Consider the following 21,927-nt stretch of genomic DNA (forward strand, 5'->3'; position numbering starts at 1 on the left):
TATATATGTCCGCTTTCCATGCTAGCATGGGTTGGATGAATTTTGACTGAGGGCTGGTGAACCAGATGGCTGCACCAGGCTCCAATCTTGATCTGGCAGAGTTTCTACAGCTGGATGCCCTTTCTAACGCCAACCACTCCGAGAGTGTAATGGGTGCTTTTTATGTGCCACCGACATGGGGGCCAGTCAGGCGGTACTGGCAATGACCTCACTCAAATCTTTTTACACGTGCCACTGGCACTGGTGCCAGTGAAGCGACGTTGGTAACTTACACAGCAACCAGCAACATTCATTCAGGTTCATCTCGACACTGTTTGTGAATCACTTCACCATGGTTAACAGTAAATACAACTTGCGAGAACATCCTGTATCAAGTGACCGGCAGCAGCATAGTAGCCACAGCTTCACGCACGACATGTGCTTCAACCGGTTCTGCTTCTTCACCACAACTTCTTGTTACAGCACTTCAACTATCGTGTACCTTGACTACGAACTGGTATTTATTATCATTGTGTCTGAACATTCTTCTAGCATCCTATTATAGACTCTTTCAATGCTCTGTACTTATCGCACACGCATACATCCATGTTTCTACATGCACACTTTGTATACATGATGGCCTGTCTGTTATTATGCATATATGATGCACACACAGACACACATATTAACCTATTGATAAAATCTTCTCTTAGCATTCTACCGGTCGTGTCTCTCTTTTCCTTCTGACGCTTCTCCTCTTTTATCTCCTTTCGTATTTATTGCAATCGACCGTCTGGTGTATTAAAGGAGCCATTTCTCGTCACCTCTCCTCTGCACGGTCATTCTACATATGCAATTTTTAACCAAGCACTGATTGAAATTGAAGATCAAGTTTTGGCCATGGGAGGCAAAAATTTGCAAGTTTCTCTCTTTCAGGACTGCCAAAAACAAACCATGAAATTAGTGATTTAACTTCAAGAGACATAACAAGAGAGACAAATTATGATATCACAGAATTGGCTGCATTTATGGATGAACATGAACCTAAACTTCTTCCAGAACAATGCTGTGCATAGGATCCAATTTTTCGATCATTATTATTATTGTATTATGAATTCAGAATTAATTTCCCAATTGAGGAATAAATTGAAGTTAGAGTAACAAATTTCTATACAACATATTTTTGCTTTTTTCTTCTCAGGCAATGCCAGATGCTTCTGCTAGTAAATGATAAGAAATTAATAGAAATGAGAGTTGTGCATTTACTTTATACATTGCAACTTAATGACTTCCTTGTGCCTGATGAGATCTAACTAAATTTTCTATATCAGGATGTGTCTTCTATAACCTCAGGCTGACCAAAGCCTTCTGAGTGGATTTGATAGACGAAAACTGAAAGAACCCTGTTGTATATACATACATGTGTGCGTGTGTCTGTCTGTCTGTCTATCCCCCATAACTTAGTGGCTGATATAAGTACTGGGCTTAAAAAATAAGTCCTGGAGTCAATTTATTCAATTAAAAACCCCAGCATGGCCACAGTCAAATGACTAAAGTAAGTAATGGATAAAAGATATTTGACTGCTGTTGTTTTGTCATTGTTAATTAGCCCCACATCAACCTTGGATAAGCAGACATATGATCAAGGTTATTCCAGTTATGACTATCCAGTCTTTTAAAAGATATCTTAAGACTATATAATGTTGTGCTCTTTCTTTTTAAGCTGGTGTGGTGTGACTTAAGAGAGATTTGATTGCTATTTGCATCATGTTGAATAATTACACTGACATTCCCTTGTTGCCCACTGTATAAATTGGTTGTACACATTTTATATTAATGGTTCTTTTTAGTTGTTTCTCTTGCTATGGAATTTTATAGAATTCTAAGTAATATACTTTTCTTAATTCAAAATTGCTTTTGATGTTGATATTAATTTCGCAAATGTTTAACCTCAGACATATACTCTTAGAGTTGGTGTTTTATAGCTAAAATGCTCATACAAATGCTGACCACTCAGCCATGAAATGAGAATCATCTCTTTATTACAGTTAGGTCATGTGAAATTAGTAAAATAATATAGAGCTAAAGACATAACAGAATATGAGCAATGGGTTTGAACCCACAACAGTTTTAATCTCTGCAACTCTTCTCAATGCTTAGGATACATTGTGCAAATCACATTCTGCTGACATTATTACAAAACATTCTTCTAATATCCAAACCAATCAATGGACAGAAAAATTGATATGGTTATGTAGTTTAAGAATTTCACTTCACAATGACGTTACTGGAGCTGATCCTGCTGTGCAGTTCTTTGGGCAAGTGTCTTTTATGCATTGACCAATACATAATGAGTAGTAATTGGTAGATAGAAACTTAGCACAAGTCCATCTTTTGTGTGTGTGTGTGTGTGTGTGTATCATCATCATTGTTTAACCCTTTTGTTACCAACCTGGCTGAAACCGGCTCTGGCTCTGAGTACAAATGTCTTGTTTTCATAAGTTTTGAATTAAGATCTTCCACCAAACCTTAGTCACAATTTATGTTCCTAACACTAGCTTAATGATAACCAAGTTATTTTACTAAATTCTTTACTATATTTAAAATAATTGAAAGAAACACGGAGCATCTCAAAATAAATACGGTAGCGTAAGGGTTCAAAGAACTGAGCTCCAATGTCTGTTTTGGCATGGTTTCTACTGCCTAAAGCCAATCACATTACAGAGTTTAGTGGTTGCTTTTTTTTCATGGCATTACCACTATGAGGTCACCAAGTACTCAAAATGCAAAAACCCCACCTTAACTAAGGGGTGTAGAATATTGAAGGAAATGCAAGTATAATAGAGGGACAGGAACAGGTGTTTTGCTGAAGAGAAGATACAAGGCTATCCAGTTGGAAAAAGAGATGGTGAAGGCCTACCTTCAAGGTAGAAGGTGATATGAGAGAGAGAGGATAGGGATCAAAGAACAGAAAGAGCGGCAGGCAAGTTTGTATGAGTGTGAAAAAAGGGTTGCAGATGATTAGAGATGGGGATTGAGATGGATACAGTGAATGTCAGTTTTGTATGTGTGTGTTATCGTCATTTAATGTCAGTTTTCCATACTGGCATGGGTGGGTAAGATGATTTTACTGGAACTGGTAAGCCAAAGAGCTGCACCAGGTTCCAGTTGTCTGTTTTCAGTTGGTTTCTATGACTGGATGCCCTTCCTAATGTCAACTACTTTACAGAATGTACTAGGTGCTTTTTACATGACATCAGCACTGGCAGCGACCACGATTCACTTAGCTTGATGTGTCTTCTCAAGCACAGCAAATCAATAAAAGTTTCAATCACTTGTCATTGCCTCTGTGAGGTTCAACAACCGAAGATCATATTTCACCGCATTGTCCTACATTTTCTTGGGTCTAGCTCTTCCACAGGTTCTCTTCACAATTAAAGATCAACACTTCTTTACAAAGCTGTCTTCATTCATGAACATCACATGACCATACCACTGACATACACACTATATATATATATATATATATATATGTGTGTGTGTGTGTGTGTGTGTATATATATACATACATTTATATATACACACACACATACACATGTATACGCATGAATATGCACACACACATATGGAGTAATGATAAAACTAAAAGCTGATAAAGTCTAAATAATAGCATGTAAATATTGAGTTAAAAATCCCTATGGCTTGAAAAGAGTCGAAGGTTGCCCATGGGATGTCAACAGTATGTGTGTGTGTGTGTGTGTATAATACAAAAGCACACAATATAAAAATATGTTATTTATCCGTTCATTTTATATTTTTATTCTGATAGTTTAATAATTTATTCTCTCCAAAGCTACTATCAGTTATGTCATGCATAGTTCAGGATTCTTTCAACTTTGAACCAAATAAATAAACAAACAAGTAAAAACACTGCTTTTCTCGATTTGACACCCGACTACTTTAACATCACCAGTCAATTGTTGAGTACTGGGCAAAGTGTGTGTAGGGGTGGTCAGTTCTGTTGTCTGTCGGTGACATTTGCAATATATAATCTCCAGATTTTGACAACTGCTACCTGTCTGAATAAACAGAACTAATAAAAGTCTTCAACACTTGTTTGTTGCATGTTTTTGGTTTGTGGCAATTTCAAGAATGGATGCCATTTCTTGAAAAAAATTTGCATAAAACTAAAGATTTTATATAAATGAGATTTTAGCAGCAATCTTTATGTGAAGTATCTCTGATGGATACTTCCTCTTCGGAAGTCTGCAGTGACATCTCTGAATTGCAGCATACAATGTGAAGCATTAGGGAGATGGGGAAGGGGTATTGATCATTCCTTCCCCCCCCCCGCATCCCACTGTCCTCCACTATGTGTTGTTTCCCTTGTGGTGTTGTTGGGTGATTACTGTCCACATTACCCTGATCATTGAATGAGGGGAGCTGACAGCTAAAATCTCTCAAAAGTTTTTATAGCTTTCCACACAGTAATTAGTTGAATCTCGTAAATTTCATTGAAATTGTTCTCCATTGAAGTTGGTAGTTTGAAATTTGTATGTGTGTGTTTGTTTGTTCTTGTTTATTTTTAATGTGGGTAATTGGTTAAAACAAATACAAATTTGAATACTCTTGTTTATGGAACAGTTACTGTTTCTAGTCATTAATTTAGCATTTGACATTTCTATCGTGTAATTTACATATGTTAGGAGTGTGTGAATAGCAGAGGTGTTCTTTCTTTTAGTGTGTAAATAAATATTGATTTGAGGCATAGATTTGGCTGTGTGTTAGGAAGTTTGCTTCACAACCATGTGGTTTTTGGTTCCATCCCACTCTGTGGCACCTTATGCAAGTGTCTTTTACTAGAGTGACCAATAACTTGCCGGTGAAATTTTAAAATACTTTACATGAATATCAAGTAAGGTCGGTGATAAGAACAGCATCCATCTCATACAAGCATGAGAAAGCAGATGATGATAATGATTTCATTAAACTAAACACCAAAACCAATTTTAAATGGAGAAAAAGATAGAGCCAACTGAATTGACCTCAGTATCTTACTGGTAGATCGTACTGGAGAGAGAAAAGCAATGACAGCTCAGACAGGATTTAAACTCAGAATACACAACCTGAAGCTAAATACTAAATAAATTCTATGAGAATTAATATTAGTTTCTTTTGACAGGATGCAAAGCTGAGTTTTATGAGACAATTGGAATGACACATGTATATTACTGGTACTTACAATCAATATGTGTGGGATTTGAACTAAGAACATAGAGAAGACAAAACTAAATATTACAAGTATGTCTACATTGGACACCCACTACTGATGGGCTTGAGTTCAGTTTCCATCTGTTTGATATTTATGGAATAGGTATGCGAATTAAACAAAGTTTACTAAATTATTTTTTATTAATTACTTGTAAATTTATAAAAATTATCATTCATAGATTGAATTATTGCGTAAAGATGACATTAGTACTTGTACACAATTGTTTTGTTAAAATTGAGTATACGATGATTTGACTTAAATCATTTTTAATATGATTTAATTTCAATGAACTAAACAAATGTCTTGTGATAAAAAGGATGCCACAGAATGTGCAACATATAGTGATTCCAATATTTTGGTGCAACAACGCTAGTCCCATACTTATTAAGGTTTATTATGACATTCTGTAACTCTTTTGAATGTGCGCATTTTGCTATTCTACTTTTGTACCTTTTAAGGCAACACTTGTAATATTTTATATATGTACCGGTGGCATGTAAAAAGCACCCACTACACTCATGGAGTGGTTGGCGTTAGGAAGGGCATCCAGCCGTAGAAACATTGCCAGATCAAACTGGGCCTGGTGCAGCCTTCTGGCTTCCCAGACCCCAGTTGAACCGTCTAACCCATGCTAGCATGGAAAATGGATGTTAAACGATGATGATGATGATGATGTACCGTATTTCTCCTAATGGTGTGGTAGCTAATGGGTGTACATCTGTGTGTGTGTGTGTGTGTATATTTGTGTGTACTTCTTGTGTGTGCATGTGTATGTGTGCTCTCGTGTGTGTGTGTGTTCTTGTATAGTCCCACAGATCTTGTTTAATTTAGCTTTAAAATTAATAGAAATCAATGTCATTTATATTTCTTTCTTTTGCATTTCCTTTAATCAATAGTAAGTGTTAATTTACATTTCTTCCTTTTTTCCATGCATGTTGCAATATTTCAGTGCTTTGATGCATGTTGCAATTTTTCGGCTCTTTGATGCATGTTGCAATATTTCTGCTCTTTGATGGTTAAAAAAAACACCACATGGACTATTATAACTAATACAACTTTTTCAACATTGATCTCGCTTTCTTCTTGGAAATTTACGGATTTTACATACATAAATGAAGCAGGTAAGAACAAATGTACAAGGCTTTTTTCAAGTTTAAAATGTGACATTGTTTTTGCTATATCTACATTCCACACACATAAATACATAAAAACAGAACACGCTTGTGCACACACACACACACAAGCTTCCTCCATGCACATAAATACAAAAAAAAACAGAACATGCTCGCACGCACACACACACATCCACACAAGAACACACATACACTCACTCACACAAGAACAAGCATGCACACACACATACACACACAGACGTACATGAAGACAGCTCCATGCCAAACTATCGTTCATAGGTTGATGAAGATTGAAAATTAACTAATAAAATGCAATCAACATGCAAATGGTCTGGACCCCTTACACTTTTATTTGCAAGCTAGGCATATATTGTCAAACACACAGTAGACTCAACTATAACATTCCGTTATTGGTCACTGCATGCCTGACAGATATGACAGATTTTTTTCACTTTTTATCTACCCAATTCACTCACAAAGTTTTGTTTGGTCCAAGGCAATAGTAGAAGTCACTTGCCAAGCAGTGGGACTGAACCCAAAACCATGTAGTTGGAAAGTAACCTTATCATACTGCCATACCTGTGCTTACAAAAATATCTGAAAGAAATTATGCTGCTATGTACCTATATGTGTTAATGTGTTCCATTGCATTTTTTGTGAATATTGTATCCTTTATGTACTATGCTTACAAAAAGGAAGACAAAAAAGTCAACAAGATAGTTACTATAAGAATTCTGTGAAGGCTAAAAAACCACTGGTTTTTATTTTATTGATCCTTATAGAATGAAAAATGAAGTGTTTTATTTAAATGGAATTTAAACAGGACATTTAAATAGAAGTGTAGCTGATAAAATGCACTTGCAGTGTTTGACAGATATTCATTTTATTGGGATGAAAGGAAAGTCGAACTTAATTGGATTTTAACTCACAATACAAAGAGACATCATTTAATCTGATATTCTACTAATTGTGCCATTCACTGCTCTGATGACTACAACAGTGGTGGTAGTTGTTGCTTTTTTTAACATAGGCACAAGGTCTGAAAACTTAGGGTAGGGGAATATAGTAATTTATATCAACCCCCAATACTTCACTAGTACTTTGATTGCCCTTGGGCTGATGAAAGATAAAATTGACCTCAGTGGAATTTGAACTCAGAATGCCAAGACAGACAAATTGCCACTAAACATTTTGCCCAGCACTCTAACAATTCTGCCAGCTCACTGCCTTAATAATAATAATCTTTTCTACTATAGGCACAATTTGAACTCAGAACGTAGTGATAGACAAAATGCCGTTAAGTATTTTGCCCGGCAGGCTAACAATTCTACCTGCTCACCACCTTACATAATAATAATAATAATGATAATAACAAAAGCACTCAGAGAGTGCAAACCTCTGCCAATGCAACACCAATGTCTTCTCAACAATTAGCTGGAGAGGATTTTTAAAATGAGGATATCTGAAATAAACTCGACTGCTCTCACAAACGAGAATACTAAAAATGAACCTGACAGCTCTCAAAAATTAAGTAAAAAAAAAACGGAACAATAATCCAGAATCCTTGTCCGGTATCCGATCGATCCCAATGGTGGTCAGGAAATGTGAAGATGGGTGTGCAGGCCATGTTTGAAATGCTATGTGTGTGTCATCTGTAGCAGGAACAGGGACAGTTTTCTCTATGAAGGCCTTTTTTAGTCTATCCACTGATATAATGTCTTTATGCCCATTAAGGTCTATAGTGAAAAATTTGTCTGTGCATAAAAGAAAACTGAAAGAACCTGCATACGGTGCTGTTAACAGTTTAACAACATCATTGTGCACAAAAACATGAGTCCAAGAAGTAAAGCTTCCTTCAAGGCAGAGATAGAAATGTAATTGTCAAGTAGGTAAGAAGTTTTAAACAGGAGCGATATATTCAAAATTGGTAAAACTAAAAATTGTCAAGAATAAATTAAATTTATTATTGTTACTGAGTACGTTAGTGTTATTTAATTTCTGAGCAGTTTTGCTGCCATTTGTTTATGTAGTTTGAATTTTTAATCCATCAGTTTCTACTAAGATAGAGATGTGAGTAAAATTAATAATAGAGAAATGAAAATAAAACTTTGGAAACAGCAATGCTGCCATAACTTATGTGGAAACCATGAGCATGCTTTCAAGGGAGATAATCAGAGAAAAACTTGAAAGTCAACATAAGATCGTAATACTTCATGTAAAGTAAATATAACAAATAATCCAGAATCCTTGTCTGGTACCGGATTGAGCCCAAAATCTAATCAGTTCGTGCCAGTCATGAGGCCAAACATCCCTGAAAGTTTCATCTGAATCCATACAGTGGTTCTTGAGATATCTTGTCCACGGATAAAGAAACAAACACGACTGAAAACAATACCTCTGCCTTAGCGAAAGCGGAGGTAATAATAACAGTAGCAATAGGTCAGCAATTTGGAGGGATGGTGGCTGATTGATACCATCAACCCTAATACTTGACTGGTACTTTACCTTATCAATCCTGAAGGATGAAAAATAAAGTTGACCTTGCAAGGTTTGAATTCCAAATGCAAAGAGCTGGAAGAAATACTGCCAGGCATTGTTTCTGATGTTCTATTGATTCTGCTGATATGGCCACCTTAACAAGCAACAACAAAAGTAGTTCCTTTCCAGCTTTGTTAATATTGAATGCGTATACTTACACATGCACATACATAGCAACACTTGCGTATGTATGCATGCATGTATACACACAAAAACAGTCATGTTGATATGCACACATACATATTGTATATATATATATATACACACACACACATGTATACAAACATGTACACACACATACACATACACACACACACATACATAATCTCCCATTTAAATATAGACATATTTCTATTGAGGTAGATTGTAAAATATTGATGTCTCAAGAATTATTAAAGACAGTTAGTGTTACAAACCACTAATCCTGTTTAAGCAATTCAAGATATGACATATTCAGTAGGGAGTAGGGAAGGGTGTTAGTAATTAAAATGTCTCCTTGTGATATTTCTGCCATTTTCACTTTATTCCGTTATTGCATATATTATTATTGTTAAGTTGCTTTTGTCTTTGTGCTGCAAGGGAAATTTTGCTGATTCTCTATTAAAGATATTCCTTGGTGTTGCTGTTTAACCCCAGGTCAACACTGATGGAGCTGATCCATGATCAAAGGTATTCCTTTATGACCATTCCGTCTTTTTCCTATGCACAAAGGATTTAGGGCCACATTACTCAACATCTTTTCTCTGATAGTAGGGTGTGATTTAAGAGGAGAAGTTTAACTGCTATTTCTAAAGGCCTTATTCCCTTTTTGATGTTAATAGTGATGGTACTTTAATTTTTTAAGGTGGTAGTGTTGTCGTTATTGGTGGTGGAGGAGGTTTTCCGCTTTAGGTCAGCTCTGATTGAGCAAGCTTACAATTTAGAATGTGGTCATTTGATCTTTCTTTCAGACTTAGTATATTTAGGACAGCATCATTCAATGTGTTGCTATCTTTTGTTTTTAAGATGGTAGGATGTGATTATGAGGGAGGTTTGATTGCTGTTTCCAGTAGGTTGAGCAACTACATAGAGATGTTGTTGGTAATGGCAGCAGTGGCTGTGGTGGATATTGTTTTTAATAATTCCATAGATACATAATAATTTTAGCTGACTCTTGAAATAATCAATACATATATGTTATTTTATTTTGTATTATTCATGCACATATGCATGCATATATGTCCTCTTTCTCACCTCTCATCTCCCTCCCTTTTGTCTCACTCATCCTTTTATTATCCTCCCATCCAGCTCATTCTTCTTCTTCTCCAGTTTCTACTTATATATGAGAGTGTTGTGTTACTGTGATTGTATGATGGTGGTGTTGTGTCATGTAGTGTGTTGTGTGGTGTGTTGTGATGTTGTTATGTCCTGTGTTGCAGTGTTGATATGTTGTCTTTTATGGTGTGTCTTTGTGTGGTGTCATAGTATGATGTTGTGTGTCTTATTTTGTTGTATGGTATGGTGTCATATGATGTAGTGCATTGTGTGTGGAAAAATGATGTGCTTGAAGTGTGTATGAATGTTACATATGTGTGTATTTGTGGTGTGTCTGATGCATACATACATTTCAGAGGCACAATGTGGTAAACTATATATTAATATAACACTTCAACAGGTTAAGCTGAACATAATTCACATATATCATTTTTATGAATGTATATTGTGTTTATACTCATTGTAGATGTTGTAGATTAAATATTGAGTAGTTTTATATAGAATGAGTATATACCTATTTCTTTACTACCCACAAGGGGCTAAACACAGAGGGGACAAACAAGGACAGACATAGGTATTAAGTCGATTACATCGACCCCAGTGCGTAACTGGTACTTAATTTATCGACCCCGAAAGGATGAAAGGCAAAGTCGACCTTGGCGGAATTTGAACTCACAACGTAACGCAGACGAAATACCGCTAAGCATTTCGCCCGGCATGCTAACGTTTCTGCCAGCTCACCACCTAAAATGAGTATATACCTGTCATGCACATTTGTAAGGCAAGGTCTATTTGTTGAGTCATGTTCACAAACTAACATTTTCTCAATGTTTCTAATGTTTCAAGGGAAACATTTTTTCCTCAAAAACTGGTTTAAGTCCTTTTCCTACTTCTGTATAATGTTAAACTATGCAACACATTGGCAACCAGGAACAGATTTAGCCAAGCCCTCTGGCTCTGCAGAATTTCCGTGTACCAAAATTTCATTTAGTAAAGTTGACTTAAGTCTATAGCAGAAGACAGTTTGTCTAAGTTGCTATGCTGTGGGATCAAACCCAGAACTAAGTGATTGTATTACAAATTTCTTAACTGCACTCCCATTCCTGTTAACCTTAACCCTGTTTCAAGATTGTTGTTTTTCACTGGACAAATTGGAGCAAGTAGAATTGTATGATTTACACTGTAATAAAACATATCTTTATATATAAAAGTGAGGTTGTGTGCTGTCTGTCTCCTATGATTTAGATTCCTAACTACTCCCACATTTTGCGGTGCAGTTTAACCAAAACCGGGTATCTTATAGTCGTGATTCATATCGAGCCCTTCTGGGTATTAGTGCATGTCTACGATGAGTCTACGATTTAAAAAAAAGTTTACCATCAATTTTTCCCATTTTTAATGCATTTTTGGCATATATAAGGGAAGTAACTCTCTAAAAGATTATTATTAAATCTCAGAACGTAAAAAGCTACAGTAACACCCCCCCCCTTTGTGGTTAGCCATATTGAGATGGCTATTATACTTTACATCTCTAAAAATGCTTATATAGTTATTTCCCTTACAAACCCGAGCAACGCCGGGCGATACTGCTAGTTCATTATAAGATCTGAGGTTACTATTGTATGGTGAATAGTCCTCCATCCTTAGCCTCGTTCTATAGTGTTTCATCTTTATTTTCTCTTCTTTTGAAAGCTGTTCATGTTATGTTGTTTAATTATGATAAAGCATAAAAAAATATGGAAATTTATATTAGATAATTTGCACACACACACACATACATACACACTCATACATGCACACACACACACGCACTTTGCTTTTGTATATTCATCATCACTTCACAGAGAATAAGCTTGAAGAAAATCTTAATTTTTTAGGATTTATTTTAAAATGTCTTCCTCTAGTTTAATGTAATTTCATTTTATGCTCCAAAGCATTTTCATCTGAGATCGTTATCTCCGTGCTCATTATCCCAATGTAATTAGATAGGCCAGGTTGATGTAGTTGATGTCCAAAGTGGACATTTGCAGTCCATTGTCAGTAGAAAACGAAATATGGGCAGAAGAGGAAATTAGTAAGGTGAGCAAGTGTAAATGTTTGCAACAGAGAGGATTCCTTTAACTGTACCAATGGTTGATGTTGTGTTATTGAATAAGGTGGTATTTCTGCTCTATCACCTGGATCTAGTAGTAGAGGGAAAAGTGTCAATAAAGGTAGTACTCCAGAATGGTCTTTGCTGTGATGGCTAAAATTAGCTGAAGAACTTTTACTTCATAGTGACTGGTTAGAATTAGACAAGAAATTTAGTTGTAAAAGTATTTGCTTTGAATATTTTATGGACAGTTAATGTTCAAATTTGAAAACCATATTGTTATTGGTGTGTGTGTGTGTGTGTGTGTGTGTGTGTGTGTGTATGTATATATATGTATATATATGTATGTATATATATATATGTATGTATATATATATATATATGTATGTATATATATATATGTATGTATATATATATATATGTATATATATATATATATATATATGTATATATATATATGTGTGTGTATATATATATGTATATATATATGTGTATATATGTGGCCACCTCTGATGAGATCCCAATAAGGTTTGAAAATCGATTAATGGTGGGGAGGTTATGCAATTTTGAACCATGTATGTATATCATTCACACACTACTGTGTGTGAATGATATTCTTAAGATCAACATTTAGTCACTTGCAACCACTTCTAGGCTTTGTCACTAATATATATTTATATATATATGTGTGTATTAAAAATTAGAATATTGGATTTACTTGGAGTTCTAATCTTAAATTGCTATAAGGTTTTCTTTACCCTGAAGTTGATTTATAAATATTAATATTATGGTTAAACAGAGAAGACTGCTTAACTAATTGAAAGAGATACTTAAGTAGCATATGAATTTCAAGAGCATAGTTGACATTCAAATGGTTATTCTGTATTGTAATATGTTTCAAAACTGATCAAACCAACCTGATAAGCAATTTTTTAAAAAAATACTTCTTCCCCACATTATTTTGTATTCCTTAAAATGCTGACTGCCAATTTTTTTGAGTTATAGACCGTTAATTAAATTAATTCATTTTTTTTTTTATTAATTGTTTACTATATCTTTTATGGTTATATTTGAAACAAGAAATATCTTCAGATGTGTATTATTTTTGAAAATGTTAGTTTTTATAACATGTCACTTCTAGCTGATATAGCAGTAATATATTGTCTGGAGTTGACTTGCCTATCAAGTTAATTCTTCATTTGCTTCTATAAATGCTTCTATTAAATATTAATCCTTTGAGCATACCAGTTGTCATACAATAATGAGATGGCCTTTTATACTTCTGGATGGAAAAGTGTATTGAAGCCTGCTGTCTTACCTGTCAGCATATATGATCATTCTTTTATTATAAAGTGGGTTGCTGTCAGCTCCATGGCATAACACATTTAGTTAAGGATTTATTCTGGATGAAATTAGTTTGGGTTTTTTTTTATATTAAATCTAGAAAATGTTACAATGAAGAAAGAATCTCTTTTCCATCAGTGCATGATTATGTGCAAGGTAATTCTTGTTTATCCTTGCAAATTTGTGTCCATAATTCTCCTTAGAGATGACAATAAAACAACATTGTACAAGCATCACATTGTTGCAGTTCACAGAATTAATAGCTGTATAGCATATTTTCCCTATACTGTAGAAACAACTTTTTTCTTCTAAAACTCAATACTGAAGCAAGCTTGTCTTGTTTTCTGTCATTTTGTGTATTTTGAATATACTCTGATTGCTGTCCTTATCATGTTGGCATTTTCAGATAGTTTATTTTGTTCATTTTCTGTCATTTTACTTTTAGTTTTTTTCTTTTACTCTTATTTTCTTTATTAAAAAAAAAAAACAGAATTAGATCCTAATTGAATTCTGTTACTACTTGTTGTGCAGTCAGGTGAGGATCATTTTCAAAGGTTTTTTTTTTCTTTTATTCTGGTACACAATTGCCATTATCTGTATTTCTGAAAGATCAATAGTTTGATATTGATATATATATATATATATATATATAAGGTTGATTGGCTTTAGTACATATGATTGAATTGGAAATCATTTTTTTCCCTTCTAATGTAAAAAAGTCAACTTTCATCCAGGGAGTTATTTTAGGTATCTGAGACATTTATAAATTTAAAATTCTTTTCTTTTTTAATTTTCCTCTTTAGTTTTCCTGTTTGTCTGCTTGTCAGTTTTTAGATAAAATTCTAAATTATTTTATTTTTCTGTTGAAAAGTGGAGATTAGTTAGAATAGTATAAAAATATCCTGTTGACTTGACCTTATAGTCAGGACTTGAAGGTAATATGAATAACTTATGTTTCATGAATATTTAATAAGTGAACAAGGTGAAAGGTGAGGGAGATAATTAAAGGGTTATTAGAAATTTAATAATGAATAAAAATATTAACTAATTAGGTTATTATTATATAGTACTAATTGGAATATCTAATAATCTAAACAGAATTGGTTCACCAATTATATAGCTTGTAATACCTTGTTGGATTACTGATACCATTATTTCTGCCCTTCTTTTTTGAGTGCTACCAAGATAAAGGATAAAGGAATATCTTAGACTATAAAAAACCCCAGAAAAAAACAGAAAAAAGCTTCAAAGTTAAAAACTGGTGTGATGATAATATGATGGTGGTGGAATTGAAGATCATGATGGTGGCAATGATGAGGATGATAAGGGTGGTAATGATGAAGATAATAGTAGTAATAAGGAGGATGACAGGTATGGTAGTAATATGGATGGTGGTGGCAATGATGAGAATGTTTGGGTTGCTAATGTTGAAGGTAAAAGTGGTAGCATTGATGAGGACTGGTGGTGGAGGTGGCAATCGTTATGATGATGGTGGTGGTGGCAGTGGTTAGGATGATAATGGTGGTGGTGGTGGCAATGGTTAGGACAATGGTGGTGATGGCAATGATAAGTATGACGGTTGGAAATGAAGATGACGACAGTATTGGTAAGGAGAAAGTTGGGGGTGGGGTGATGTGAGGATGACTGATAGTGGTGATGAGGATTGCAGCTGTAATAGTGATGAGGAGGACAATGGTGGTGTTGGGAATTGAGAAGATGGCATGGAATGTTACAAATGAATAAACTGAAAGAATTCATAAACATAGAGAAAGCATGATTGATAGAATGTCTTTTGGTTGTTTGCACTGCCTATAGTCAATGGCATTATTGCAATACCGTTCAATTCATTTTGGTTCTTACTTTCCTTTGTTCTTTTGCTTTGTCTTTAACTTTGTTGCCCTTTTGGTCTTCTTCAGACAATATTCTACAACCTGATGCCTTTCCTGATACCAACCTTTCTTTTCAAGCATGGTACTTTGTTCCACTGCTCTTTGCATATTTAACCCTTTCGTTACCAACCCAGCTGAAACCGGCTCTGGCTCTGAGTACAAATGTCTTGTTTTCATAAGTTTTGAATTAAAATCTTCCACCAAACCTTAGTCACAATTTATGTTCTTAACACTAACTTAATGATAACTAAGTTATTTTACTAAATTCTTTGTTATATTTAAAGTAATGGAAAGAAACACAGAGCATCTCAAATTGAATACAGTAACAAAAGGGTTAAATACCAAAAAACTACAAGATATAAGCATTACTACTGTCCCAGCAGTGTCAATTCAAAAACACAAATGTGTGTGCACACACAAACACACACACACATGCTGCACACATACGCACACATATATGCAATGAGCTTCTATGCAGTTTCTGTCTACCATATTTCATGCACAATTAGTCAATTCAAGGCTGCATTCTCTTTCGCTTCTTGTGGAAAGGATGCATCCCAATGGTCAGGCGATCCATTTGCTGTCAACATCCATTAAAAGGAGGACTGGGCATACCGTGGTTGATGATGTGCAGACACACGCTGAGACTGCGACATCTCAGGCTCTACATAGACGACGGTGAACAGGTGTAGTCGCCGTTTGTGAGGCACGCTTTCCTACAACTCGTCTCCATGACCGAACTGCAGTTGTGGAAGGGTGAATGGCACCGCGAGTGTCGCGTTGCTCTCAAGCAACTATGCCGTCCCGGGTCGACCTTGAGTGACTTCAACACAACCAAAGCATTCTATAAGGGATTAGTGGAGGGGAAGTATGACGACGAGCTCAGGGTGAACCTGGACGTCGATGAGGAATACTTGACCCGCCTGTTCAGGACGACTTTCGGGCCAGGGCCCATGGACAACTTCCAGAGATCCCTGGCCTGGCAGTGCTACCAAGAAGCGCTACTCATTTGGGATAAGCTCTACAGACACGGCTCAAGAAACACGGAGCCGACCTGCCCGGGATGTGGTCAGAGCGACAAAACTATTCTGCACGCACTCATGCAGTGTCCAACAATTTCCAACCTGTGGGCTTATGTCAAACGACTGCTCTCACATGTGAGATTTTGGTTTAATGTGGAGGAATTTTGTGTTTAGGGTTCAGTAATCAATGAGAGTAAAGACATAAACAGGTGTGTCAAATTCAGGTGACATTCTTTGTATACAAAGTAGGTTGTTCTTGTATTTTATGCTTCAAAAAAGAACTAGATTTCTATTAAGAAATTTTAAATTGGCCAATTCTTCTTATCCATCTCTATCCTCATTTCCTACACAACTACTTCCTCATTCTTCCTACACCTAATTTTCATTCACATAGGCTCATCTACCAAGAAAACCAACTTGTATAAACCCAAATTAACCTAAGTATAGCACATTCTGATGACAGCAAGCAAGCCAAAACTTTGAAGTCACTGTCAATCTATGTAAATTCTGTTATGTCTGTAAATATATTGTTTCTTCAAGACTGGGCAGCCAAAGGCAATGGGATATATTGTTTCTTCCCCATCACCACATATTCTTCAATTACTGTATCCTGCTTTTGTGTGTGTGTGTGTGTGTGTGTGTGTGTGTGTGTGGTGTGTGTGTGTGTGTGTTGTGTGTGTGTGTGTGTGTGTGTGTGTGTGTGTGTGTGTGTGGTGGGGTGATTTCTGGTTTGGAGGTTTTGATCTTTTTTCACAATTAACAACTCTTTGGTGTCTGCCTTGAGTCCCACACTTACTTCCCAACCAATGTTGGGATTTGTCTATTTCTCTTCTGTTCAGCTTGTCCCAGTATTTGCCATCTCTCTCTCTCTCTTTTACTTGTTTCAGTCATTTGACTGCGGCCATGCTGGAGCACCGCCTTTAGTCGATCAAATCGACCCCGGGACTTATTCTTTGTAAGCCCAGTACCTATTCTATCGGTCTCTTTTGCCGAACCGCTAAGTGACGGGGATGTAAACACACCAGCATCGGTTGTCAAGCAATGCTAGGGGGACAAACACACACACACACACACACACATATATATATATATATATATATATATATATATACGACAGGCTTCTTTCAGTTTCCATCTACCAAATCCACTCACAAGGCATTGGTCGGCCCGGGGCTATAGCAGAAGACACTTGCCCAAGATACCACACAGTGGGACTGAACCTGGAACCATGTGGTTGGTTAGCAAGCTACTTACCACACAGCCACTCCTGGGCTTTTCTTGCCATTTTTTTTTTTTTGCCATGGCATTTTGTAGTTCCAGTTTTAGTTAGATTTGAGCTGCTTTACAGTTTTTGCTGTTTCTTCATTTTTTTTACCATAGCTGTCAGATATTATGACCTCTGCTTTGTATTTTTCAGCTTCCTTGAAAACAGAAAACAATCTTTTTTTATTTTGTTCATGAGACAGAACGCCAGTATTTTGTTTATTATTTGTATTTGTGTTTTAGAAGTAGTTTGTATGAGAGGGAAAATTGTTGAAATTTTAAAATCAAATAAATTGGTAAGTTCTAATGTAAGTATTGAAGACATATACATTAATGTATATATACTCTGCTCAATCAGCCTTACTAAAAAAATTAGTACCATTCTCACTTCCAAGTCAAGTAGGTGGAAAACCACTTGTTTAAACAGTTCATACAAAAATGTTTGAATCTGAAGAACCAACCAACCTACATTAACATGGAAATAGGAGAGTATATCAACACAATACATGTAGGTTTATATGTGATATGTATTTGCATAGAATGGAAAATGGCAGATGGGGAGAAATTAGTTGCTAACGGCACTCGTTGGTGTGGAAGGGGAATGTGACAGAGAAAAGATTTTATTTATTCAGAAATTTTTATAAAAATAAAAAAATATAAAGAAAATGATAGTTTTTCTATAAGAGATTCAAGTAGATTTCTAACTGATTGTTACATGACTGTCAATTAAATGGTAAAAGTTGGTTCCAGGAAAATCAATAAGATGTGAAAATCATAGTTTTTATTCTTTTTTTATTTATATTGTTGTTTTTTTTTTCTTCCTAAATATCAACTTCTTTTAGCAATAATAAATCTGCTGTATTGATTTATAAGTATTTCAGCTAAACTACAATCTATGCTCTACCTGGATTGACTTCTCTTCTGAATGGTTAGTTTTAAGTTCTCCAATAATCTATTACTGAATTAATTGATCTCCAATAAATTGTTTTCCCTTAATTTTTCATTCTCTTTTTTCATCATTGGTGATACTTTGAATCAACTGCTGTGTACAAATAGTACTTTGCAACATAACAGTATAAAACAAAGACAATTTAATATTAAAGAAATGATTATAAATATTAAATAGCAAAGCTTTTTGTTTGTTCCCAATTTTATTTTTAAAGTTATTTTTATTTCCATTTCCATTGTTAGTTTTGGTTGAATGGTTATGACACAGCAAAGGCATTTGCATGCATTTTGCAACAGGCATTTCAAATTTGGATGCCTTCCTTATTGTTAAAATATTTCAACCTGGAAATAGGAATGTTATCCATTTAAAATAGGTTGTCTTAGACAATTTTCTTGGGGTTCAGCAAAACAATAAAATTTCTATTCTTTGTTTTGTATCAGTAAGTAATCCATCTTTATCTGTCATGTATTGTACCTTATCATTATGATTTGCTAAATATGTTTGAATTGCAGAAAGGAGTGTATATAATGATTCATGTACAGCTGAATTATTTGTTATAATTTTGTGTTGTCCATGTAGAAATAGATCAAGGATGTAAACAAAGCCATAGCTTTATTCGTAATTAGTTGTCACTGCTTAAATCATTGTTTGGAAATCCCACCACCATTTCTAAGTCTTGATCTATGTCATTCCATTATTTCTCTAATTTTCAAAATCCATTATTTCCTGACTCTATTTTAGTGTAATGTCGACACCTTCACTTTGCTTTGCTTTACATTGACATTCTCCTCTCACTATTTACAAATGAACTCGTTTCCCTCTGTATTATGCTTACAATCTCTTTTTGGACTGTTAACAATTCTACAATGTTACAGGACCAAATAAAACATTGAGGCTTAACAGCCCCAATTTGCTATGAAGTAGAAAACTTGTCTTCAAAACTATCTGTCCACAACTATTTAGCCTACTCTTTTACTTGTTTCAGTCATTTGACTGCGGCCATTTGACTACCACCTTTAATTGAGCAACTCGACCCCGAGACTTATTCTTTTGTAAGCCCTGTACTTATTCTATCTGTCTCTTTTGCCGAACTGCTAAGTGACGGGGACGTAAACACACCAGCATCGGTTGTCAAGCAATACTAGGGGGACAAACACAGACACACAAATACACACACACATATACATATATATACATATATACGACGGGCTTCTTTCAGTTTCCATCTACCAAATCCACTCACAAGGCTTTGGTCGGCCCGAGGCTATAGTAGAAGACACTTGCCCAAGATGCCACACAGTGGGACTGAACTCGGAACCATGTGGTTCGTAAGCAAACTACTTACCACACAGCCACTCCTACGCCTAGTTTGTTATTTCTAACTCCTATGTTAGTAGTTTATTTTAGTCAGTGAATTTTTCCATGTAGCAACCAAAAGGAACATTATACATGGTATGTTCTTTGTACTTTAGTAATGTGTTGTATAGTTAATTACTTTCTCAGTTTCTAGCTATTGTTTCTTTAGTCCAATTGGCACCTACAACAGCAGAGGAATAGCTTACACCTTCCAAAGTAGGTACGTAAGAACACATTAAAAACCAGAAATATCTTCGCATTATCAGATGTCTGCACTATGAGAGAATACTGAAATATTGGGTTTAAATACATTAAGGTTTTAATGGTGTAAATTCTCTGATCGATGGAGTTTTCTTTCAGATGAGAAATACTAAGAGTTCATTGCTAACTTTGAGATTGATTTCTTTATTTATATTTGTATATCAAAGATTCTCAATTTAACCCCTCAGAAGATGACTGAATTCATGTATTGAACTCCCATTTTCATGTTAGAAGGACAGTTGATCTATGTAGATATATATATATATATTATATATATATGTACATATTTATATGTATATATATATATATATATATATGTATGTATGTATATATGTATGTATGTATATATATATGTATGTGTGTATATGTGTGTGTATATATATATATGTATGTATGTGTATATATATATATATGTATGTATGTGTATATATATATATATGTATGTATGTGTATATATATATATGTATATATATATATATATGGATGTATGTATATATATATATATGTGGATGTATGTATATATATATATATATGTGGTCACTCCAAGGGGGAGCAAAATATCACTTTTCAAAAAATTGTCTGGATTTCCTTTGTCTTGTGAGGGTGTGTGTGTATATGTGTGTGGGTGCCTGTGTATCTGAAAGAAGTGTCAAATGGGAAAGATGAATGAAAGGTAGGAGCAGGAGAGAAAGAAAAAAAAATGTGTTTACATTTTTGCAACTGGTCTGTCTTTCAATAGTAAATGATTCTTGGCTTTTAGAAATGGCAAACTCAGCGGCCCACTTCAAGGGGGGCAAAATGTCACTTCTCAAAAAATTGTCTGGATTTCTTTTTATCATTGTTTTGTGAGAGTGTGTGTGTGTGTATGTGCGCATGTGTGTGTGGGTGCCTGTGTATCTGGAAGGGGTGTTGCTGGAGAAGGGAAGAAAGAAGAAAGAGAGGAAGAAGAAATAATTGTGTTGACATTTATACCACTGTTTGATTCCTGTGCTGATATGGGTTGGCAAATCTGGATGAAAGATTGTTTTTATTTATGTATGTGTACATATGTGTAGTACTCTGTGTGTGTGTGTGTGTGTGTTTAATACAATTTACTTTACAAAATTGGTCCGTCATCTAGTACAAATTATTATAGAAATATTTTCAGCCATTTAATTTGGGGGGAGAACTTTGTTATGAAGTATTTTTCCATATTTCTCCTGAAGGAGGTGTCATTCTTTGGACATTTGTAGAAGGGAGAGATCTTAAATTTTCATTCTCCACATGTATCTAGGTGTTTACTCAGTGGAATCTTTCGCAGTTCCTCCTGTTGGACATGTTGTCGGTGAATTCTGGCTCTTTGGCATAAAGAATTTCCAGTTTCACCTATATAATCCTCCTTGCATGTGGAGCAGGTTATGAGGTATATTATGTTCTGCGTCTTATAGTTCGTGTCTGCATTTACTTTGAATATGTGACCACTCTTAAATTTCATTTGTTTGTCTCCCTCTATATATTTGTAGGTGGGGTTGCTGCAGATCCCACATCTACCATCTCCGCACTCTTTTACAAAGAACTCAGTTTTAGTTTCTGATG

The 21,927-nt window shown here is 35.1% G+C and overlaps 1 protein-coding gene across 3 annotated transcripts in view; it reads left to right on the forward strand.

The window, feature by feature from the left end:
• LOC115213054 (dynamin-binding protein) overlaps nucleotides 1-21,927 on the forward strand; it is a 298,806-nt gene that overhangs the window by 44,532 nt on the left and 232,347 nt on the right. For 2 of the 3 annotated variants that reach the window (XM_036504234.1, XM_036504235.1), the window contains exon 2: nucleotides 6,201-6,372. The exons of the other annotated variant lie outside the window; for it this stretch is intronic. In XM_036504234.1, coding sequence (XP_036360127.1) covers nucleotides 6,364-6,372 — 9 coding nt within the window. In that variant the 5' untranslated portion in view covers nucleotides 6,201-6,363. The remainder of the gene's footprint in view (nucleotides 1-6,200; nucleotides 6,373-21,927) is intronic. 3 annotated transcript variants of the gene reach the window in all.

Source organism: Octopus sinensis, linkage group LG6, assembly GCF_006345805.1.
Source record: "Octopus sinensis linkage group LG6, ASM634580v1, whole genome shotgun sequence".
Classification (NCBI taxonomy): domain Eukaryota; kingdom Metazoa; phylum Mollusca; class Cephalopoda; order Octopoda; family Octopodidae; genus Octopus; species Octopus sinensis.